Below are 26343 nucleotides of genomic sequence, written 5' to 3'. Positions count from 1 at the left end.
ATTTAGATGCTCATAAGATTTCTGAAAAGCTAGTTTAGGTAAGATTAATAGTTCAAAAATTGCACTTATTAGTCAACCTAGGCATAAATGAGCTGAAATGAACTTAACAGGTTTTTAAAATTATTTTTAAATAATTTAGAGGCTAATAGCCTTTATTCTCCAACTCTACAAAAGTCTAAGTCCATAAATGAAAAAGCAATTACTCTGCTGTCTCCTCACTGCAGTGGTTAAAAGAATACAGTAAGCCCCCTACATACGAACCTTCAAGTTGCAAACTTTCGAAGATACAAATGTGCCCCTGTATGCCAGCGGTTGTACTGTACTACCGTACTTTTCAAGGTACTGTACTGTAAGATTAAAAATGCTTTATTTATTTTTGTGTTTGTTTTTTATGTATTATTTGTGTGAAAAGTGTTATAAACCTATTACAGTACAGTACTATATAGCCAACTGTGTTGGTTGAGTACCTAGGTTAACTTTGTCGGACTTACGAACAAATTGGACTTACAAACATGCTCTCGGAAAGGAACTTGTTTGTATGTAGGGGGACTTGCTGTAGAGCCTCTAAGGATTTCTAAAGGTAAAATGCATCGTGGAGCTTTGTTTACTCTTCCAGAGGAAGCCAGGTCCTAATCAAAATACCATCAAGTAAAAAATTAACAAATTAAAAATTAATAACATTCTAACATTTGTGACACTGTGATTTTATCATAGATATTTTGGGTAGGATTATGCACAAAATTTGAAGAAGTTCTACTGACACTGTATCCTTCAGACTAGACTTTACTTTCATTTTAAATAAATTACTGTCACCACTCTGGCAGGGAGATGCGGGTACCATGCAATAAGGGTGGCAGTCCGCTCTGCCTCCTTTAACACTTGGAGAGGCAGGGGATGCTGGTTCCTTCTGTATGGGGGATGGAAGTACCCTGCCTGGAAGAGGGAGGGGCACCCCGTTACTGCTCCCTATACGACCTGCATTGAGATTAAGGGGGTGGCCCTGGTATACGTGACCAGTTTAAAAGCCCTAACTTGTCACTAGACTTCTTCTAACGCCACCTCAGGAAAGATGGGAGGGGTACCTCATTATTCCCTACTCCTGGATAATGTGAAATCCAGGCTTCCCACATCGTCTCCACTGGCAATGCCAGGGAGGGTCCCCCTTAACGTCTGGCAGGGATGAAACTGCAGCTGCCCCTCTTGGTCTTCACCACTAGCCCCGTGGGAGGGTTGGGGCACTTCATTGTATCTGGTAAGGGTGGAAATCTTGATTCTCCATTCAGCCTCTGCCGCTGTGGGTGGTCCACAGTTTTTTCTGTCTGATGCTTGACTGTAATAGAAGAGCTATTGTCTAAAAGTTTTCTATCTTGCTAGTTTGCCCTTTTTCCCTTAGTCCTTTGGCTAGAGAGCAGGCTTTTTTCAGGGCACTTTTGTCTGCACCTGTTGGCATTTTCAGACTGCTGGCTCTTCAGTACCCAGTCTGGGGTATATGAGGCAAAAAGAAAGCCCAGGGTACTCACCTTGGTGTTGTTCCTTGAATGCAAAGGTCCCCAACCAGTCTCCCTTCATTTATCCACCTTCAGAGTCTTATATGTTTATTTTACATATAATGTCCAGAGTTTTTAGGTGTACTTAGTGGGAAAAGTACTTCTATCTACTTTTGATGGTTCTATCCCTTATACTCCATTTTATGTAATTCTCCCAATTTACCAAATAGTTTACTAAAAATGTCTTTCTCATCTTATCAGTACCCTGCCCAAAACTATTCCATACCTCCAGATTTATACAGTATAAAGTTCCTTTGTCTGCCATGGGAGGACCTCCACAATATGGGCTTCCCACTGCTTCACTATGAACTGTCCAAACAGGCTGGCAAGTCGCTGTTCTCTGAAACTGTTTTAAACACGCCCGCTTCTGCACCTTCTCTCATGTTCCCTCTGCCTTAGAACCACTTTTAACCTCCCTTCTGGCTATCTTAATCCTATCTTTCAAGGTCCTATTACATCAATAAATCTTTATGTGCCCTGAAGCCCAGAGTGATCTTTATCGCCTCTGGATTCCTGTAATATTTATTGACTTTATCTCCCTTTTGCATTCTGCCTTATACTGATATTATGCTTTCATAAATAAGTTATCTTCTCCATTATACTGTAAATTCCTTGAAGGCAAAGATTATATTTAATACTTCTTCATATCCTCTACATCACTTTATGCAATGCCTGGCACATAGTAGATACTCAGTAAATGCCTCTGATGTGATTTATTTCTTGATTTGACACTAAGTTATAATAACGAAACTTTCATAAAAATACAGTTTAAAAAATATTAAGACTGAAACCCAATAAGATAACTGATAAAAGTAAAATAACTTTCTCTTCTTTCAATTCAATTAAAACATATTACTCACTGAGTAATCCAGTGCCAGATACTGGGATATGCTGGCCAATAAGACAGACACAGTCCCTGCACTTATGAAGTTTAAAATTAAAATTCACATTTTTAAGTAATAAGATATTTATATTAGGTTTACTAGAGAACACTCTACCATTGATAAACTCACTGTAAGCTATAAACTGTATCAGTACAAATACGGGGGGAAATGTAGAACAAAGAGAAGATAAATAAAGGAAAAAAGGGAAACAACAGAAACTAAGTTTCTCTGGCAAGGTGAAACACTGGACTGACAGACTACAAAGAAATAAACTGTTGGCACTGGTCCCAGCAATCTTAATAAAAGAAGGATATCCTAATAGAGAACATTAAAAAATATTTCCTCAGGTGTACAGTATTCTCTAAATCGAAAGTAGTAACAGTGGTTATCTCCAGGAGGGGGAACTGGGTGGTGGGTCATAAGGGTCAAAGGGACACTTACTGTTCACTGTATACCCTTTTGTACCTTTTGAATTTTGAACCATGTGCATATATTACCTATTCAAAAAAATTTGTTAATTAAAGCTGAAAAGTCAATTACAGAAAGAAAAAAAAAACTTTCTGCAAGGAAAAAAAGCAGAAAATTGATTTTAAACAGAATTCCTTGAGAGCCTTTCAAACCCTTATCCTAGACCATGATTATATCTCAAGCAAAACTTTTTAATTTACTTTAGCTGCCTCCAAAGATTCTGACACTACTCTGGATACACTGACAGCTCCTAGCCAAACCTCCTGCCTCAATAACGATCATCCTTATCTCTGGCACCTTATTCTTCTCATTACATAGCAGGATCCTAGATGATGTCAACTATTCATTATACTATACACTTATAAGGGCAGGGTCTGTGTCTACCTTATTCTTCCCTTAAGCCCCCACACTTACCATGGAGGAATACGTTAAGTCAATCAACTCTTTCCTCAATCTGTACCTAGTTTACAAATTAAATTTTTGTTTTGTAGGCATTTAATAAATACTGGGTGAACAAATGAATACACCACACTTATTACCTTAATTACCATTTATACACGCAAAACATAAATCTATCCTTCAAAATTTACTATCCCAATTCACTACCACGTGCATTATTTTTTCCATACTAGTCTTATGCATGCAATCCTTTCTTTTTATTCCTACTGCATTTTTGTCAAGCACTTTTATTACAGTTAAACTAGTTCAATTTCTGCCCTCTAGTCTACTCTGCACTTCTACAACCATTGTTCTTAAAGATCCACAGTTTACCATTGTCTGAAAGAACAAGTAATGCCCTCCATCCCCTACTTCACGGTATTTTACCAGATTAAGAAGTGACTTCTCATTTGAGTTATACCTCTCTATATCTCTTCTACTGCCCTTCTCCATACCAAGTGAGATTCAAACTGTTTTACTTCTATCCTTTAAATATCTCCAAATATCCCAATTTCTTCAATGAGCTTTTTCAGGCTGATCAATAAAGAACTAAGAGTTCTTCCCTCTGGCTATTAAGACTGGAAGTTTTTTTGGTTACTTTTCTCAGTTCTCCTCCCTCCTCCCCCATTTTACTCTTGTCTCTTATCACTAAATTACTTTGTAAAATTGTATTTAACATAAATAGCTATTGTCTCTTCATTAAAAAGTACATTATTCCACATCTATATATTCTTATCTATATCGTACTCATCCTTCAGTTATCTTCTTAAATATCACTTTTTCAGAAAAGCCTTCCTTGTTCTCCCTTTCATCTAAGACTAGCTGCTGTATTCTCCAGAGTACCTTGTAAATTCATCTCTGTAACATTTCTAGTACCTGTCCCCTTCCATCTATTTAGGCTGCGAGCTCAACGATATTATTTTATTCACGACTGTATTCCAAGCATCTTTCACAGGGTCTGATAAATAACAAAAACTTAAGAAATATTTGGTGACTAGTTGACTGATTATTTCATTTAAGAACTGTCTTAAGTATGGAATGGACCTACTAGGTTATCTTCACAGTCAATTAGATGCTTGATGGACATTTTCAAAACAGAGACAATTTCTCTTTAAAAATAAAGACTTAAAAAGAGAGACAATTGTAATAGTCAATTTAGGTCAACATATAAACAATGGTGTAATTTCAAATTCTTTTTATTAGTTATTCAATGCTTCCAGTGAAAAATAATAATCCCAAAACCACCTTAAAAATTAACATTTAAAATTCTATTGAAATGTATATTCTAACACAGATTTAGCTATAATACTGAAAACATTATTAGTCATTAGAGCAGCATTTACATATGTTACCTACCATATGTGACATTGTGATTTAACTCAGCTCTTCGTAAGGATTCATCGAGAACATCATACATTAATTCACTTGTCCTGTTTAAAAGATATTTTATTTGCAGTAGAATTATAGTATTATAACCCAATAAAACATAGTTTTTCAAACTTCTCTCTCTTTAAAACTGAGGATCTACAGAAAAGAAGTGAAAGAAATTCATTTTATGAATTGGGAATTTCACTTCTTAAAGATTCCATTTGTTCTTTTTCATGAGTTTAACTTCCTGCTTTATCAAAGCTGACTAGTCAATGAAGAGATAAGTCAATCAACTCTTTCCTCAATCTGTACCTACTTTACAAATAAAGTTTTTGTTTGGTTGAACATGCTATCTTTTATAATTTTCTTCATAATATAATATTTCTACCTGTTTAAAGTTACTACATTAATACTTCACATAACCGGATTACTCCAGACAGTATATTATCTGTATTTCAAACACTTAGTTTTTAAAAAATATTCAAATACTAGTCTTTCTTTGAGTAGTACCAGGTTCATCAGAAAGAAAATTTTAACTTTCATTTATGTTAAATATAAAGAAATTATATTTTGTGGAATTAACAGATTAAAACTATTCCTATATATTTATGGTCACTGATAACAGTTACAGTTACTGGGTTGAGGTAGATACTATACAAAAATGCAGTGTTTTATAGAGCCCTAGCACTCTGCCACCAAGCCTTTTCTCCAAGGAAAAGTCCTCTCCAAGAGGCCAATGTGAAAACTATGGCTTCTCAGCTGATATTTTTGTATGTTTTGTAAACTCAAAAAGCACTAATAGAAAAAAGCACCATCAACACAGAATACTCAGGGACTTCCCTGGCAGTCCAGTGGTTAAGACTCCACGCTTCCAATGCAGGGGGCACAGGTTCAATCACTGGTCGGGGAACTAAGACCCCATAGGTCACGTGGCGTAGCGAAAAAAAAAAAGTAACAACAACAACAGAAAAAACCCCGACCCATAGAATACACAGTTGTTTCTTGCAGAGAAACTACACTATAAAACAAACAAAAAGATGAAAATAATCTGGGGCTATACAAATTACATATCATGTATGTTACAACTTTCTCAGAAAATGTCTTTTTTTTCCAAATATACAGCTGTAAAACTCAATATGAAATGCATGTACTTCTATTGCATCTTAACTAAAGTATAAATATCCAGTGAGAATCCAGAACCATATCTAAAATTCCTCATTTTATTATGTAAGCATTGCTTCCACAGACAACAACCATATAGTAGACATTACAAATCCTTCCCTCCCCAAATTTGGTAATACTACACTTAGATTATGGTATAGTTGCCCAATTTTAAAAGCCAATGTCTGGCATAAGAGTCATAATTAACCACATGAAATGTGGAAACATTTGCAGACATGATGGAGCTAAATGTTAATAACCTAAGAAGCAGAATGCTATAAAACACAAGAAAATATTCAAACAACAGATATAAAAGACCATAAATATAAGAGATTTTTCCAGTAAGTTAATTCTTTCAATTAAATACATTAGAATCCTGTTATAAAATAACTTAACATTTTTACTTTGCCACATTGAGCTAATCATAACTTAAGAAATATACGTTAACATAAAATCTTATTAGAGTTCAAACAACAAAGGAGGGAACGAACATTCTAATGTTCCATAACATTATAAGAGAGTTCTACTCTTTATTCATTTAATTAAGCCTAATTTCTATTCAACTGAGCTCTCTGAACTCTATTCAACACACTCATCTTTGTACATATTCTTCAAATTCATCCATGAAGGAAAGAAGGAAGATAATGAGTTAATGAATTTAGTAAATTCACTAAATGCCTCCAAAGTTACTTCCTGACAACATATGATGGCATTAAATCCTTTTGGACCAGTGAGATCTGAATGCATTACTATGAAATTCATGGTTTTAAAACAGAATTCTAGTGAACTCCAACTAGAGCTCCACAATAGGACAAACACTTCCAATGTGTGTGTCTACTACATCAACTCCAGGTTTCCACCCTAGGTTTCAATCAAGGTTGAGATTCATAAACATAGAAAAAAGTAAAATAGCAACACCAAGAGTGATACAGCCCAGTTAGCGCTCATCAGGAGCTCACCAAAGACAGATGCTGACATGACACTGAGGAGACATTACTAGGAGCAATAATAGCCTAGAGGACAATCCCTTAGTAAAGTGAGACTAAAGAATTAGCATATAGGAGTTCCCTGGTGGCGCAATGGTTAAGAATCCGCCTGCCAATGCAGGGAAGCCCTGGTCCAGGAAGATCCCATATCCCGCAGAGCAACTAAGCCCGTCCGCCACAACTACTGAGCCCGTGGGCCCTAGAGCCCGTGCTCCACAAGAGAAGCCACTGCAATGAGAAGCCCATGCACTGCAACGAAGAGTAGCCCCCGCTTGTGGCAGCTAGAGAAAAGCCCACACACAGCAACGAAGACCCAATGCAGCCAAAAATAAACAAAATTTTTTAAAAAAGGATTAGCATATAAATGTACCCTACTGTATTAAACAAAACCACATCTCTAAAGTCAGAACCTGATCAATAGTATTTTCTCAAGACAGAAACACATCAGGGGATCAAGCCATGGTCCTTGCTCTCAAGGGGACCAAATCTAGTTGCTCTTGAACAGTTTAAAAAAAATTCTTAAATAAAAATAACAGGTGTGCACACATGCACACACAGAGAGAGAAAGAATGATAAAGCAAATACAAATAATTGATGAACAGAGGTAGAGAGAGCTCCCTGTACTATTCTTGGAATTTTTCTGTAAGCTTGAAAAACTACAGCAAAATTAAAAGTTACAAAAATATATGTAACTGGAAAGGCACCCATAAAGTTTAATAAAATTACTGCCTAAAAGAGTAATTCAAACAAATGAATTGTTCCAATTAGAGCAACAGGGTAAGCAAACTATAGTCTGAATGCCTAATCTGCCCAGATGCCTGTTTTTGTATTGGCTACAGGCTAAGAATGGTTTTTACATTTTTAAGTGGTTGAAAAAAAATCAAAAGAATAATATTTCATGACACAAAAAGTTTATATGAAATTCAAGTTTTAATGTCCTTAAAGAGTTTTTTTGGAACATAGCTGTGCGCATTCATTTACATATTATCTATGGCTGCTTTTGAGCTGTATACAACAGCAGATTTAAATGGTTGCAATAGACAACATATAGCCCATAAAGCCTAAAATATTTATCTGGCCCTTTATAAAAAAGTTTCCCAAGCCCCAAACTAGAATGGTTAAGAAAGTTTCATGGAACATATGGAGCTTCAAAGGTATCTTGCACTGTGAGTAGGACTGAGATAAGCAGAAAGCCAGGATTATCCCAGCAACCTGAATTTTTACACTTCTTATAGTGGCTTATTTATCACTATTAAGTCAATTAAGCATTGGGAGAAGCTGCTTTATCGTGAAACCTCTAGATGACTAAAGCCTATCAAATTTACCTAGAATAGTTTACCTTTGATCATCTTTTCCTAGAAGTCCTAGTATTCTCAACAGCTGAATTTGTAACCATGGTGCTGGTACACTGTGGTAATTGAAATCTATGGGGAGTTTTCCTCCAACCACTTGCTTCAAAATTGTTACAAAACTCCCAGTCAAGTCTTTATATGCAGATGAATTCTCCTACATCCAAAAAACAAAATAAAACAAAACAAAAAACTTTCTGTTAATAATAATGTCTTAAAAATAAAATAGACCTGGTTGAAATGCCATATAGAATCTAACTTAATACATGCTCACTTAAGAAGTTTCATGTTCATATTTAATGAAACAGTCCTCTAACTGTGTAATTTCTTCCACCATGAAACTCCTCTGGCTACCAGATCCAGAGCTGAATCATGCCCCAAAAAGCTTCCACCACTTCCTACTTCCTATACAGTTTAATCACATTTCCAAAGTTCTATAATTACATCTTAGAACCTTTAAAAGCTAGTATCAGCAATTAAAGCAAAAATTGAAAAGAACTGGCATACTGAAAAAAGCAGTAATACCTCTACTTTTGATGAAAACCAAGGTCTGTTTCCAATCTCTGAATTTTGTTTTCAAGACTTCTTCATGTGATTGAACTAAATATGTTCCAGGTGGAAGAGCATAGCCAAAATTACTCAAACATTTAAATCCCCCAAAATCAGTAAGCCTGTTTATCAAAAATTAATTAACTCTATAGCATTTAAACATATTTGTGATTCTGAATGAGTATGCCTTGATTATCTATCTGACTAATCTCTTGGACTGGGGAAATTTTTTTTTCATCTTATTTTTTTTAACTGAAGTGTAGTTAACATACAATACTATATTAGTTTCAGGTGTACAACATAGTGATTCAGCATTTATGTATATTACAAATTGATCACCACTATAGGTCTAGTAACCATCTGCCTGAACTGGGGAAATTAAATACACATTCCTCAAAATGAATGTTAGACTCTTCATTGTAATTTTTACTGTGTATCAAGGACAAATTTTTGGAAGGGAAATAATAGCTCTTTCAGAGTTTAATAAATGTTAGAGGAAAAATAAGATTTAACATCAATTATCTATTTATACCACACTATTTTGGAGCACACAATGCATAAAAGTAAAGACAACCTTCAGTTTCTGTAATTTTTAATTGATTTCAACAGCATATTCCATTTCATTATGAGGTATGATGAAATCTCTCACAAGTATATACTTTCAGACACAAAGGGTTTCAGGCAATACACTGGGGATGAATTAGTATAAACCCGTATCATCATTTAGAAAAATTTTTTACCATAGTATCCAACCCCCCTTCCTCCTCCAACACAGTATCAACGCATGGAGTCAACACTGTAGACTATGCCTTGCACGTTCTCCACCAGCTCTCCTCATTTCTATAAACCGTTATATGTATCCCATGAAGTTGTATAAAAGGGAGGTACTGCTTGAAAAACCACAAATCTGAAAATTTCAACCACTTTCCAGAGCTACCATTTTTCCATGCTTCTTTCGTAACATGAAAAAATTTTAGGCATAAAAAAAGACTAAATCTATAATTTGTCTACAACTCGTGATCAACAACATGCAAAAATTACTATTAAAGTATCAATAATACAAATTTAAATGTGACTTAAGCATTTTACTGAAAAATATGAGTTTTCTTTTAATTACATAATTACATTTTTCTAATGGTAGCTACTCAGTACCTGCTCAAAATGCCAACTTACCTTAATCATCCTAAGGTATATGTGCAAGGATGCAGCCATGACCCCAACATCTCTGTCACAAAGTGCTTTCCGAAACTTAATATGGATATGCTGTACTTGATTAGGAGCGATGAGATAGAATTTATATAATGCTAGGACAGCTTTTCTTCGTATAATCTCCCTAAAGATAAAAAATAAAATCTAAATAAACCATCTGAATTATCAGGCATTTATTAGTTTGAAAAGATTATGGACCAGATGATTGTAAAATACCAGCTGTTGGGCTTCCCTGGTGGTGCAGCGGTTGGGAGTCCGCCTGCCAATGCAGGGGACGCGGGTTCGTGCCCCGGTCTGGGAAGATCCCACATGCTGTGGAGCGGCTGGGCCCGTGAGCCCTGGCCGCTGAGCCTGCACGTCTAGAGCCTGTGCTCCACGACGGGAGAGGCCACAACAGTGAGAGGCCCACGTACCGCAAAAAAAAAAAAAAAAAAAATACCAGCTGTTACCTGAAGCTAAAAAGAAAGAGTTACACATTTATTATTAATTTTTTATTCTAATCTACCAAACTATAAAAGTAGTTATCTCTAGGAGGTAAGACCTCAAGAGACTTTAACTGTCCATGTTATATATTTCTCTAGTTATAAAATTTTTTGGTAACAAGCATATATTACTTTTGAAACCAAAACAAACCAGGAAAGATAAATTCCTTAATTCCCTAATTCCATCTTTGAAAGCCATATCTGTAGAAATTGGGAAAAGAATCAACAGTAAATTTAAATGAGAGGTAATTTCTGCCAATAACATTAAACAGTCTCTTCATCAATATTAAAAGTCTCCTTAACATTCTAGCTTTTCATATTTCTTTTTTTACATCATGGGCAAACATACTCCAAATACTTGAGGGGGGGCAGGGGAGTATAAGGGGGACTTACATTAAAAGATGTTACTCCTCTCCTTGCCCAGCTCATGTTTCAAAAACCTCATTACAATGAAGAGGAAAGTATACACAAGTCTTGCACTTCATTTGTAACAGATAATGTCTAGCACACAAGAAGCAAAAATAAAGAGTTGCTATCCTATGAACATAATGTAGTTTCCAAGGAATTATATTCTTTGTTTTTGTCTCTTATGCCTATTTCCACATAGTTCATATTTGCAGACTATGCTGGAAGTGCCCACAACAGCAGTACAGAAGTATTTATTTTCAGGGTTCCTTAATATGTATTTCTGTTACCTAAAAATCATAGAATCTCAAAATTGAGATTATTCAATGCAATCCTCTGTGTTTCACTCAAGAATACTTTCTATAAGATTCCTAACAAATGGTCACCCAGCCTCTGCATTAACAAGCAACCTACTATCTTCCTAGGTAAACTATGTCATGCTGGAAAATTCTTTTCACATAAAAAGAAAAGCAGATTAACAAAAGATTTGCCATTAGTATTAATACTACAGTAACTGTAAACTATATCCCAATGTATTGCTATTGGGCATTAACCAATATGAGTTCCGGGAGAGAGTAAGTAAATGAGGTGAGGAAAAAGAATACAAACTCTGAACAGGCTCAGGAATCCCTAGGTCTGGCCCAAAGTGGTGGCAATAACACAAGATATCAAAAAACCTGGATTTGGGCTGTGAGTTTGGCGTGCTGAAATATAACCAGGGATTCAAAAGTCGAGTCCAAGCCCTGTCTCATAGCTTCGTTGTGATATTTACTGGTTTATCTGTAGCTCTGTCCCACAGCTCTGTCTTTAGCTCTTTACTCCATAGCATGGAGTTAGGTATGGCCATAATTGCAAAAGCAGAGTTTCAGAAAGTCTAAACTCTAACTGGTACAAGACAGGAAAGGCCAGGACTTGAAGTGACAGTAGATGGAAAGCAATAAGGAAAAAATTGAAAGGGTAAATGGGAAGCAACAAGGAAAAAATTCAATTCTTTGAAAGATTTCATACAAAGGATAAGTATGGCTACCACAAAACAGTGGTGGTATGGAAAAATTTCATAAAAATATGCTCTGCTGTGATCATATCAACCTCTAATTATCTAAGAAAAGCTAATATTTTATTTCCAGTAATTAATTTTCCATACCCATCATTTGTTCTAAACACAGATTTGATATAAACAAAATATTACAAGTCTGAAAAGTCTCTGAAGTTATTCCATAATTCTTAGAAAAAGCTATCATTTTTAGCTGAAATATTCATGGTCCGAGATTTAAAGAACACAAACCATAAAACAACATTTTAAAATCTTAGAACACTAAAAATACTGACTTAATACTGACTTAAGCATATGAATATGAGTAACAAAAGAAATCTTTATCAAAAATGTATATATAACTAAAATACTGCAATCACAAAGGAAAAATGGCAAGTGACTGTAAACTTTTCCCTAACTTTAAAGATTATGAAGTTAAGGGGCATGGTCAAAAACAAAATAATTCCAAATGTGGTGAAAAAGTAATCAAGTTGAGAAGGAGAGAGTTAAGGAATCATACAAGATTAGCAAAATACAAGTTAAGGCTCATTTGGATATATTCTGCTATAAAACAGAATTTGAAAGTTGCAGTTTTGATATAAAGCATCCCCAATACATTGAAGGTCTATGTTCATAGCACTTGAACCATTTCCATGTTTTCCATTACTTCACTTTATCCTCAAAACAAATCTGTGAGAACTAAGGATCTTCAACCAACCCCATATAGCCAAGAGAAAAACAGGACCCCTGATGGTTAGCAGAAGAAGTGGGAAGAAAGCCAAGGATTCCTGATGCTAAGCCTCACTGACTCTCAGTTTAACTTTAGAAAGTTGCCTAACATTTTTCTAAACCCACATAAAAATAAAGGACAATAAAGGACAAATATCAGGGATTTTTGCATTATACCTGGCAGTCAAAGAATATTCTCTATCCTGGTAGCATTAAGTTAAAGTTAGAATAAACTTCTGAGTATAAATTTTCCTTTTGAAATACATAGTGTAGACACCTATCCAAAAAGAATTTACTTACTTAGAATGTTGAAGTTTATCTTCTATTAATGGAAGAACAGCTGGAATCATTTCTCGAGGGAAAATCTGGCTGACGATAGTAAGTGCCATACATACTTCTACTAGGTTAGTGCTCTGCAAGTCCTAACATTATTAAGCAAAGAAAACATTCAGTGCAAATTCTGAATCTAGGGACATTGAGCTCAACATTGCAATGGTCCTACACACTTAATAGTTTTCTACTAACTTTTTAAATTAATTTGTACATTTAGGCTTACCTCATATTTTATAGGAATATCCCTGTTTCATTTGCCTTAATAGAGTCAATAGATAAAGATAGCCAAAAGGCAACTGAACTAAAGGAGACTGTATTTCTGTCCTGACAATGACCAAAGTAGTCTTCCTTATTCCAGCCTTTAAAACTTTTCTAAACTAGTAACAGAATAATTTTATGAATTCTTCTTGTTAATCAACAATATGAGTGGAAGTTTAAAAGGAAGCAATTCTTGAATATATACGATAAAATGCATGCATTTATATATACTTACATAAGCACAAAGTTTACAAGCCGTTCTAACAGAACCCAAAACTACGTTTTTGAAAGTTTGCAAAAGTTTAAGCTACTAGTAAACTTAAGAGAGTATATAACTTAATTCAGAAAGTATTGATACTACACACCCACACACACACTCTCTCTCACATATCAAAAGACTGAAACAAGATAAACATGAAAAAGCTCAACAATTCAATTATACTTCATTACCAATTTTGTTTAAACGTTTAACAGGAAACAATACTGTGTATGCATTAAATTGTGTTTTTATTATCTGTACATTTCAGTTACCCAATTAAACTCTGTTCTTCTTTAAACTGACTTTCAGAATTTAAAAGACTTCAATTATTCAGTTTATATCACATCCCTTTAAAACAGATCCTAGAGAAAAAGACAACAGCATGGAAGATGCATCTAACTAAGAGTCTGGAGATCTGAGTTATAATTCCAACTCTGCTTTTTTTTTTAATGTATTCTTTTATTGAAGTATGCTTATTTATAATATTGTATTAGTTTCAGGTGTACAGCACAGTGATTTAGTATTTTTGCAGATTATACTCCACTATAGGTTATTACAAGATAAATGGGTATAATTCCCTATGCTGTCCTTGTTTATCTATTTTAAATATAGTAGTTTGTTATCTATTAATCCCATACTCCTAATTTGTCCCTCCCTCTCTCCCCTTTGGTAACCACAAGTGTCTTTTCTATGTCTGTGAGTTTGTTTCTGTTTTGCATATACATTCATTTGTATTATTTTTTAGATTCTATATATAAGTGATATCATACAGTACTTGTCCTTCTCTGACTTATTTACTAATATTTAATTTCAATAGTATTCTCTAGATCCATCCACATTGCTGCAAATGGCAGTATCTCATTCTTTTTTGTGGCTGAATAATATTCCATTGTGTATATATACCACATTTTCTTTTTTTTTTTTTTTTTTCCACATTTTCTTAATCCAATTGTCTGCTGATGGGCACTTGGGTTGCTTCCATGTCTTGGCTACTGTAAATAGTGCTGTTATGAACACTGGGGTTATATATCTTTTTAAATTAGTGTCTTCATTTTTTCCAGATATATACCCAGGAGTGAAATTGCTGGATCATGTGGTAGTTCTATTTTTAGTTTTTTAAAGAACCTCCATGCTGTTTTCCACAGTAGCTGACCAATTTACATTCCCACCAACCGTGTACAAGGGTTCCCTTTTCTCCACATCCTCACTAACATTTGCTGTTCACAGACTTTTTCATGATAGCCATTCTCAGTGAGGTGATACCTCATTGTGGTTTTGATTTGCATTTCTCTAATTAGTGATGTTGAGCATCTTTTCATTGCCTGTTAGCTATCACATGTCTTCTTTGGAAAAATGTCTATTCAGGTCTTCTGCCCATTTTTTCATAGGGTTGTTTGGTTTTTTTTGATATTGAGTTGCATAAGCTGTTTGTATATTTTGAATATTAACCCCTTGTCTGTCCCATGATTTGCAAATATTTTCTCCCATTTCATAGGTTGTCTTTTCGTTTTGTCCATTATTTCCTTTGCTGTGCAAAAGCTTTTAAGCTTAATTAAGTCCCATTTGTTTATTTTTGCTTTTTCTTCTGCCTTAGGAGACTGATCCAAGAAAATATTGCTACAATTTATGTCAAAGAGTGTTCCACCTATGTTCTCTTCTAGGAGTTTTATGGTTTCAGGTCTTACACGTAGGTCTTTAGACCATTTTGAGTTTATTTTCGTTAACTCTGCTTTTTTAAATGAAACAATAATAACAGCAGCAGTAGCAACTATTATTCTCTACAGTGTTTCATTTAACCCTAACAACTTGGTTAAGTTCTGTTATTATCCTCATTTTACAGATGCAGAAACTGATATAAAAGATCTTTCTAAGCCCATTCTATAAGCCTACCTTCTTTGAAAAATACCTAATTTAATATGATGGATGAGAAATGTCAGATGCCTGAAGGAATAATTTAAGACTTCATATTAACCAGCATACAATACAATACCTTTACAACTGTATTCACAAGGAGAAGCAACAGTTCATGACTTTCATGTAGAAATAAAGAAACAGCCAAATAACCTATAAAATTTGAGAGGAAAAGTCTCATAATTACCTGCCAAAAATTAACATTTCCCAAGAAGTTAAACAAAGCAATAATATATTCCAAAATTTAAGTGTCAAAGATACCAGTTACAGGTAAATATAAAAACAAATAGTAAAATAACAAGGTTCAAAAAATTCAGTAAGGAAGATTTCAGATGTTCTTCATCCTGAAGTCTTTCACAATTAGGTATTTCACAGGATATAACTGAAATGGAAAAGAGGCTATGTGCACCAACTTAAAGTCCTGTAAATGACATTAGGAATATATGCCTTCCATCTTCTGTGCAAATCTCTACACAATCAATCCATACATTTTCTGTCTTATAGCCAAATATAATTATTTAAAAACTAATAGCTACTACAGTTAATAAATAGTGAGTTACTAGCTATTTGTATTACTGAATGAGCTACCTGATACCAATCCATATGATGTAAATCATCTATTAGCCATAAACAATACCTTATTTTCTCAATTTGATGATAAACTATTGAATGAATAAAAGTTGTTGAGGAAAGAAACAATGTCTACCACATTAAATGTACTCATTTACTTAAGTACTTTTATTTTAATAATATCAAAATATTAAAAAATACAACTTAAAATTGAGGAAGTACATTAATACACTGACAAATACCATGTGCATGGAATCTAGATGCCCCATGTCATTTTCCTGTCACCCTTAATTTCGATAACATTTGTTAGACAGTTACTGTGGGTTAAGTACATTACAAGCCTCACTTCATTTAATCCTCACAACTCTATGAGGCAGATATTATTATTATCCCCAATATAATAACGAGGCCCCAAAAGGATAACTGCCCAAGGTCTACAGCTACTACATGGTGGAGCCAAGACTACAACCCAGCCAGTAGGAGTTAGTTCATGTTTTTAACCCCTATGTTATTCTGTCTCTCACACAGTCTACTTTAAGACCTTATTCCCTGACTCCCATCCCCATTGTTTTTCATTCTTCTCAATTCTTCCAGCCTTTTTATTAGGAATTCTAGTGTTAACTATCCCTATTGCTACCCAGCATCCATAATGTGTCTGTTGGGGAAGATGGGAAAACTGTAAAAATTTCCTGTTCTCATAACCAAGGAGTAGCAGCATGACCCACAGCAACATCTTCACTGAAGGTCAGAGGAGCAGAGCTATCACTCCCACAATCAGGAGAGACAAAAAAGAACAAACCAGGACCAGGAAAGAGAAAAACCCTAGACAGCATTTAAAGCAGAAATTAGGTCTTATCAGATTACATCTGTTCAGCTAAGATATCACCCCCTCTCAAGTCACCAATATCAAGATACAAGAAGATCAACAAACTAATCCAAAGACCACCTCAAAACCTTATGAAATCTTAATTCTATCTGTTAAAAAGAATATCCTGTTTTGACAATCAGGGAAAACAAGGAAACTGTTTTGATAATCAGGAAACAGGGAAAAAGATATTCTGTGATTCAAAAAATTTTAAAGGTTTCAGGAAAACAAAGAATAACAACTATGATTATAGAATACATTTGATATGACTAAGAGTGAGGTACAGGATAGGAATACAGGCTTTGACTCATAGAAACTTGGGTTTATATTCTGGCTTCACCATTTAGTAGCTCTATGACCTTGGAAAATTGACTTGACCTTTCTAAGCTTCAGTTTTCTCCTCTGTCAAACGAAATAACATCTCACAAGATAAAGCACCTAACATAATTCCTGACTTAGTGGGTACTGAGATTTATTTACTCAGCAGTATTCATGTGAAAAATAAGAATGCATTATCTATCAGAGAAAGCACCAAAGCTAGCCTCAGAAATCTCAGGAGAGTAGATGAGGCAATGGTACTGGAGTAAAGGCATAAAAAATTTAAATGCTATCTTAAAAAAAACTTCCACTCATTAGCACACATAAAGAATATCTGATACCCACATACACGTCTTTCTAGGTGTCAATAAAATACTTTCCTAAGGAAGATCATGAATCTCAGTAAAAATGACTGTGAGGTTTCCTTAGTCACTGTAACTATGAAATAACCCACATACAAGGTCCTTCACTGCAACATTATTTATTAGAGCAAAAAATAAAAACTACCCATATATCCACCAATAGGGACCTAGATGAAAATACTACAGTACGTCCATCCGCCCACTGAAAACTATGCAATTGTATAAAAGTATAAAGATGTCAAAACAAGGTGCGGAGTAATCTCTGTAGCATGCTATCTTCTGTGTAAGAGACAGTATTTGAGCGTGTACTCATGAATTTGCTTGTTTTTTCAAAATGAAACAATGGAAAGATTAATCAGAAACTAATGAAAATAGTTACCCATGGGGTAAGGGGCAAAGCTGGTAGAGGGGTTAGAGATAAAAATGAAATTTCTCTGACTATACCTTTTTATCAGGTCTTAACTTTTGGACCATGTATAAATTACAAATTACATATGTAGTTTTTACATATTTTAAAAATAAAATTTAGGGAATTCCCTGGCGATCCAGTGGTTAGGACTCAGTGCTTTCACTGCCACGGCCTGGGTTCAACCCCTGGTTGGGGAACTAAGATCCCACAAGCCGCGTGGCGTGGCCAAAAAAACCAATAAAATAATAAAAATAAAAATAAAATTTAATTGAAAATGGAAAAATTACATGAAAGTCTAAAAAGCAAAATACAGCAACAGATGTACAAAGTATAGATTATCTATTGTTTTCTAAATTTCCTGTTGTTAGGGATCTCAGAATTAGTTTGGAAAAGACATGAAAAGACAAACACCATAAGACAACAGATGGTAGGAGCCACCTGAGAGATCACAGAAGAGTTAAAACTTGATTTGGAATACAGAAAGGGAGAGACAGGATGCCAGAGGACACTCTACTTGGAGGGAAGAATGTAACAAATCTAGAAGACAAAAGAGTATTTTCAGTGGAGTGAGATTCAACAAGTGGAACACTGTGTTCATATAGTCTCAGAGTCTTTACCAAGACATCTCCCACGCCGTACCCATCATCTGACAGCACAGGTCAATATAACTTGAGAAGAATGTTGGTCCCTGACAACATGACACTATCAACTTCTTTGAATAAAGAACGTGTTCTACTCCTGTATTATTCAAAGTGCTTCCTTCTTAAGTTTCTGATATAAAGCTGTACATATATGAATACAAGATTTAAGTCCTTGTTTTCCTAATAGACTTAAAGGTTGATTATAGAAACAAAATTTTTTAAAAGATACTTCAAATCCTCATAGTTAACAATTGTGAAACTAGGAGCAGGATACCGAAAATTATTCAAGTCAATTTCAGTTGTTATCTATTAAAAAAAATCATCCCTTATCATTAAACTGATGAGGTTATACAGACTTTTTAAAATCAGCTTTACTGAGGTATAATTTACATATAAGAAAATTCACCCTTTTAAGTATATAGTTCAATGAGCTTTGACAAAGTCATCTAACCACCATCACAAGAACAGGCAATTTTTCATCTTTTCTATAACTCCAAAACGCTATGAATCAGGAAAATTGATTCCATTTTAGGCTGTGAGTTTTTGAAGTGTTATCTTTTAAAGCTTTGGAAATCACAAGCCAGTGTTCTAAAAACATACTACACACCTGCCACCATTCACTTTATATAACAGCCAGAACTTTAAGGACAACATTAAGTGCAAAAGTCTTAAACACATACATACCTACTCTTTTTTCTAAAAGGTTTCCTTGTTGTGCCAACTTGATTGCATGTATGTAACCAAAGGAAGCATCATATCCAAGCATTTCACAATATATAAGTCTCACCATACATTCCTTCATCATTTTCTGAAAAACAAAATATCCAGTAACAGTATAAATAAATAGAATGCTTTGACTTTTTTTTTAGTATGTTGTAATCATTTAATAGGAGAGTCCTTTAATCCTGGCACTGAAGAAATAACATATATAAATTAATCACCCAAAGTCAGACTTTATAAAGAGTTTCTCCCAAATTTAACTACCAACAGTACACATTTTAGTAAAATTATCTCAATATTTTGTTACTGGCAACAATACAAAATAAATCAAACGTAGCTATTTCTAATTCTAGGTGTCCCTCGCATAAAATTTGGTTATAACGTGACACACATGGTCCTCAGACAAAATTTCACTCGTGGTACTCTAACGTGGCTTCTAGAATGTAGCACATCATGTTAACATACTTTGTCAAATGAAAGCATCCATACAGTTCCCACAAGTTGGTAATAATTTCTGTAATGAAAATATTGTTCACATTTAAAGACTAAATTGCACCTGGAGTTTCTTCAGAATTACTGTGCTATATTATAATAGGCGATAGTTTGTTGTATAAGCATTACTTTTTCAACAATTCTCACAACTATTATGATTTCATTAATGGTATAATCATTCCAATATTTAACTTAACTGGATCTTTCAATATTTACAACACGAGCTAATAACTTGTTTTAAGAGATTCTATAAATCTGTTTTCTTAGTATGAGAATATATGCATCAATATTTATAGCAAATTCTAATCAACAATTTAAAATATAAACGTGTTTCAAAATAAGAAAAGCTCAGACTATTTTAATATCTAAAAATTAATTAGGGTTGATATATTACAGGATTACTGAATCACAAAATGCTTAAGAAACAGTAAAATAAAATGTTTTAAAGAATAACATTTAATATTTCATATATATTATATACAGAGAGTAGATTTTATATATATATATATATATATATATATATATATATACACATACACACATGTACATGTAAATATGAAAGAGTTTAAAAATAAACCATAGGAAAATCTTAAGGGAATAATGTTTAATGATTTAATTTAGGTCCCTTGTGTGTTTTTTTTTTTTTTTTAGGTCCCTTGTGTTTAATAAAAGTTAATCCATCAGCACATTAATTAAAACTACTAAACACTGAGAAAACAAGCTTAAAGTATACTGGAAGCCTCTTCAAAGGCTTCTACATCAATGAGTGAAAGTGTTCATTTAAGCCATTAAGTATCAACCCTGATTTTGTAACATTTTATCTCATAGTTTTTCAAAAGTCATTACGGACTTTGTTTAAGTAAAATTCTATTGCATTTACATTATTATTCTCTTATTTTTGGAGAAGAAAATGCTTTTCCCAATGCAGGAATTCACTCTAAAAAGATTTCTTTAACAAATTATAATCCAACTTCTACATGACCACCTCAGGGACAGACTATTCTGTCAAGTATGCCCAGAGCTGGATGGCCATAAATATTATAAAATCTTCCTTCAAACTCTGGCTCCCTAACTTCTACCTACTTATCTTAATTCTGTAAACACCAGGTTTATGCCTGGTAACATGAAAACTGTATTTACTGATGCCAATTATAGAAAATGGAAATCAAACTAAATGAAAAGAGAGAAGCCATTTTTCTGTAACATTTCTATCAAGTATCATAACACACAGTGATTTTATACATACACATAAAAACATATACATATCTATACATACACATACATGCATAGATCACATTAACTATGTTTTGAGTTTCATTTGTCCACATATTATTATGACCATAAAAGGAAATATAAACATTCTCTCAGACTTTACAAGTGTTATTCACATACATAATCATGTATTCATGCAAAATGATCACCACAATATTTTTATTAGAAGTGTATTCCATAGTAACTTACACAAAGAAGGCACTCACAAAATATTTGCTGAATAAACGTTGCTTGGAAAAATCTCATTATCTGAAACCACATAAAAATTAAAAGAAAAAAAAAGTAGGCCTTAATCTAACTATGTAGGGACAGTCCCACAGTCCTACAGTGGTCTGCATATGGTGGTCACAGCTTAAATAGTTGCTGAATGAATGCTGTTTGAAAATCAAATTATATGGAACCAAGTTTTTTAAAAACTAGATCCTGATTTAGCTATTGTGCAATATACTCAGTTTTACAGCAAGAAAATCACTTTTCTACCTTGTCAGCCAACCTATATTCCAAGGTATAACAGTAAAATGAGAGATTTACAATATATCAATTCAGGTCTGAAAATACTATTTTATTTTTTACTTTTTTTTTTTTTTGGCTGCGTTGGGTCTTTGTTGCTGTGCGCGGGCTTTCTCTAGTTGCAGCGAGCGGGGGCTACTCTTTGATGCGGTGCACAGGCTTCTCATTGCAGTGGCTTCTCTTGTTGCAGAGCACAGGCTCTAGGAGCGTAAGCTTCAGTAGCTGCAGCACGCAGGCTCAGTAGTTGCAGCACGTGGGCCCTAGAGCAGGTGGGCTCAGTAGTTGCGGTGTGCAGGCTCTAAGGCACGCGGGCCTCAGTAGCTGTGGCGCACGGGCTCAGTAGTTGTGGTGCACGGGCTTAGCTGCTCCATGGCATGTGGGATCCTCCCGGACCAGGGATGGAACCCATGTCCCCTGCATTAGCAGGCAGACTTCCAACCACTGAGCCACCTGTGAAGTCCCCTGAAAATATTATTTTAAATGATGTGTCCTAACCTTCTCCCAGTGCACAACACTAAAACAATAGGATCAGCCTTGGGGTCCCAGGAGTCCCACATTTATGTAACTATCATCATGTTGGCACTGAACTGACATCAGTCAAACAAGTCTTGCTCTGGTGCAGCCAGTCAGCAATAAAAGGCTAAAATTAATGTTTGACTTGTTACCATCCATAACTGATCTTGACTGTGATAAATGAGATTTTAGCAACTGATCAATTAATGCCACTACTGAGTCCGCAGTAGACCAGATTTCAAATTCAAAATGTGCTGGCACTGACTATGCAAACTTACCAGAGTTGTAGTAGGAGCAGAAACAGTTGCTTTCAGATTACTCAGCTCCTGCTGGATTAATTTCTCTTCCTCCTGAAAAAATGAAAATATTTGAATGCATGAATAACCATCTTTTTAAACTGTAACAGTATTTTTAAAGGGAAAAATATAACTTATAATATTTTCAGTAAAAAAGATACATTATTTTAAAGGAGAGTTACAAAAATTATGCACTTAAGATTTGCCTACAGGCATTTCTACAACTCTCAGAATCATTCCTGGAAAGAATAAATATTTTCATGCTAACTCACCATTCCTCTTTTCTTCACTCAGTTACTGTCCCCTTAAGGACGGGTTAGCAGAAAACCTTTTTTAAAAAAAATTAACAGTGGAGAGAAAGTAGAAAAGCAATTCTTTACGTAGTGGCCCAGAATAAGGTTCTCACACCTTCTCCTTCTTCATGGAATACAGAAACAGGGTAAGAAGGCAGAAACAGAAACTGTTCTTTTCCCCTTAAACTATATTCTTCTTCTCTATCCTTTTTTCCTTATTCTTTGCATCCTTCCCCTCACTTCCCATCTCTCTCTCACACACACAGAATAAATACACGAATATGGTTACTTCTACTGTCTGCATTGTATTTCACCTCCTTAAGCACTTGAAAATTGACCCCAATTTTGACGAATATCATGCTATCTTTAAATTACACATTGAATTAGCAGGTGCCCATTAGGTTACTAACCAAGAATTAACAATGCTAGTGAAGTACAGCTACATTTAGATACCTTATGTACAGTTTCAAACTGCAGTTTAAAACCAAAAGTATTGGGCTTCCCTGGTGGCGCAGTGGTTGAGAGTCCACCTGCCGATGCAGGGTACACGGGCTCGTGCCCCGGTCCGGGAAGATCCCACGTGCCGCGGAGCGGCTGGGCCCGTGAGCCATGGCCGCTGAGCCTGCGCGTCCGGAGCCTGTGCTCCGCAACGGGAGAGGCCACAGCAGTGAGAGGCCCGCGTACCGCAAAAAAAAACAAAAACAAAAAACCAAAAGTATTTTATTTCATTCAGCCACCTCATAAAAACTAGCAAAGGACAAAATTTTAAGACAAGCAATATCAAGTCTACAAATAATTATTTTTGTGTGATTTTTGAATGTGAAGCAGATCCTCCCCACTACATCATCTTATTTCAGTTTAAAAAAGAACGTTTTTAAACCCTCAGAGCACTTTGAAGAAAAACCTTCTCTCTTTGTCTTTTCTTCTCTCCTGACACATATTTCATTGTATACTGCTTACAGCTGTCTTAAGCCCAAGATGAAGGACCAATCCTTGGGAAAAGGAAATGTGTTTTACACTGTTTCTTTAGGGTCTAACACATAGTCTCTTCCACAAATATCTTTTGAACAGATTTTGACCTACCACATGATCTTTTTTTAAGATACAAAATCCTTGAAGCTTTGAAAAGTCTGTGGGAACTTAAAAACTTACATTGTAACTGCTCGTTTTCAAAGCCCATCTGAGGCAGAGACTTACTCAGCAAATAGTGCATTTGGGGAGAATTATGCTTTTTCTTTGCCCAACCCGTGGGTCTAACTTGAGAACCTCAAGCTCCCCAAATATACTGAACAACAGGTTCAAATGACAGGGTCTGTTCTAGTGTATGACATCTAGCAGTTGAAAGAACCGGGAACCAGAAAGAACCCGAGTGCGAAAGAAACTTTTTAGAAGAATAATGCTGACATTTCCATGGTACCTGGTAGTTTCACACGCTCGATGTCTCATCTAACTCTCGAAACAACCTATGAAATATGTATTGGTACTCCGTTATGTCAACGTTCAAGAAACACACGGAGGCTCAAAGATTAAAGATATCTGCCCCAGATAATAATGAGTCAGTGTCAGGGCCAACCGTGGAAACCCGGCCTCCCAGCTGTCAGTCCAGGCAGCAAAGTGACGCTTCCGGACAGACGCCAGGACCGACAGACACACACGCCTCATGGCCAGCCCCGGAGGCTCGCCGCCGGACCGGAGCCTCCCAGCGAGGGGGCCTCCCCGGGGCGCCCCTGACCTCCCGGCCCGGAAAACACCTACGTGCTTGGAGGTGAGAGCGGTGATGCCGCGGACCAGGCCGCCCAGTCGGGAGGAGAAGGACGCCTTGGCGGCCGCGGGCCCGCTAGCCGACTGGTTCTGCAAGAAGAGTCCCGGCAGCGCCGTCAGCGTCTTCTCCACAATGTCGCTCATCGCCGCCGCCGCCACCCGCACTCCGCTTGCCGCCCGGCCTCATGCCCAGGCCCTGCCCCGCCGCCTCCCCGGCCACCGTAGGCACTTCCTGTTTGTCTGAAAAAGAAATCTTTATTCGCGTTCTGCGCGGACAAGCACAGTGTTGTTCTAGAGAGACGCCGCGTGAGGGCGCGAGAGTCCGCAAGCGAAAGACCGCGCGCCAAGCCTGTGTGGACGTGGTCCTCCTGTGGAGGAGCAGAAGGGCCGGACGCTCCCGGTTTCGACGGCAACCTCTGCGTCCCGAGCTTCTCTGGGTCCTCCTGAGGTAGCCGCTGCCGTCTGTCCCTTTTATACTTCGGCCGCAAAAGTCTCCCTTTCCCTTTGGCCGCCTCCGCGCTGCCCGAGACCGCACGGGGAGGTGGCCATTCCTGGCCCTCTCTCGGCGGCCTCTCACTGGGGGACCACCGGCAATGGGACCACCGGCAATCCGCCCACCTCCCTCGGCCGCACTCGGAGGGGCGGAATCGATGCTGGGCCCCGGCGCCACGCGCGGCCCTGGCCCTGGCGGTGCCGGGGACCCTGGTGGTGTTGAATGACGGCACGGCAGTCCTGTGGATTCATCCTACTGGGTTCAGCGCCCACCGCGTACGGGGGACTCTTGGCCACTGTCTCTTCCCCTCCGACCCCCCTTCTCCTGGGGTTTGGAGAGGCAGCCAGGAAGGGGAAGTGGTCGGTTGGCCACCCCCGCGCCCCCCAGACCCCCCTGCTCCTGCCCAGCAGGTCGCAGTCCTATCCTCTCACAACGCTCTGTTCTTTTCCATTCTAGAACTGATGGCAGTTGCCACTACATAAATATGTATCTCCCTGTCTTATTCATTACTATCACCTCAGCTTCCATCTAGAACAGAATCTAGTGCAGTGCTTTGGAGAATGTGGTCTGGTGAGTTCTGAAGGAGACCCTAACAAAGGATCCAGGAAGTCAAAATTATATTCATAATATTACTTAAATGTTATTTGTTGTTTTCACTCTTATCCTCTCCAGAGCATATAGAGAAGTTTTCAAGATAGAGGACTTAGAACCTCTCAACTGACTGATGAAGTGTGTGCTTGAGTACTACTCTTGTATTTTATAGATTCGTCTAAGGTTTAGGGTATAAGTTTTCAGAGTTTAACTCAGTTTGTCCTCAGTACTTCTAGTGTGTTCTTACAAGCTATCTTTATGATGAAATAAAAATTCATATTTTAAGGCAAGATGAGAAATTTCGACATAAAATTTTTCTCTGCCCATTTGGGCCTCCTCTCTCCCCTCTAGTGTTCATTGTGCCTGTGCATCATGCATTAACCAGACTTCCCCAATGGCAGAAGTATCTGCTCAGCCGTAAAGATCAGTTTTCCTTCTTCTGGCTCCAGCCATGTAACTCTTAGAAGATAACATTCCTTTCTCAATCCTGTAAGGGGTCACAATGCTCCACCACTCACCTTGTATGTGCAGACAACTTTGGTGGACTTTATGTACAATGCCAGTATATCATTTCCCTTAAAGATAGCGGGTGGTGCACAACAGGCTGGTCAGATAACCTGGGGAGATACTGGCCCACACCTAGTGGAAGTTCTTAGCTTAAATATTTACTTAGAACGTTACTTGTATTCCATGTATTTTATAAGATTATTGTTTTTTTGCATCACCAAATGTGTGGCTGAGCCTCAGATAAAATTAATGATGATTAGGTGATTTGAAACTATTGGTCAAATATATAGTCCTATAAGATCAATGATCTTAATAGTGTAACTCCAAATATGGGAAGAAGCAACAAGATGGAACCGTTTCC

At 36.4% G+C, this 26343-nt stretch overlaps 1 protein-coding gene across 1 annotated transcript in view; it reads right to left on the bottom strand.

Moving 5' to 3' along the window:
• AP4E1 (adaptor related protein complex 4 subunit epsilon 1) overlaps positions 1–24535 on the bottom strand; it is a 67695-nt gene extending 43160 nt beyond the window's left edge. Inside the window, exons 1-8 of the mRNA XM_065872125.1 lie at positions 24386–24535; positions 22320–22391; positions 19219–19342; positions 15449–15522; positions 12909–13030; positions 9924–10083; positions 8192–8358; positions 4694–4767 (exon numbers count right to left, since the gene is read on the bottom strand). Coding sequence (XP_065728197.1) covers positions 4694–4767; positions 8192–8358; positions 9924–10083; positions 12909–13030; positions 15449–15522; positions 19219–19342; positions 22320–22391; positions 24386–24535 — 943 coding nt within the window. The remainder of the gene's footprint in view (positions 1–4693; positions 4768–8191; positions 8359–9923; positions 10084–12908; positions 13031–15448; positions 15523–19218; positions 19343–22319; positions 22392–24385) is intronic.
• Positions 24536–26343: the final 1808 nt, after the last annotated feature.

Source organism: Phocoena phocoena, chromosome 2 (genome assembly GCF_963924675.1).
Source record: "Phocoena phocoena chromosome 2, mPhoPho1.1, whole genome shotgun sequence".
In the NCBI taxonomy this organism is placed as follows: domain Eukaryota; kingdom Metazoa; phylum Chordata; class Mammalia; order Artiodactyla; family Phocoenidae; genus Phocoena; species Phocoena phocoena.
The sequence above is the reverse complement of the archived record's forward strand: the minus strand, read 5'-3'. Positions and strand labels throughout refer to the sequence as shown.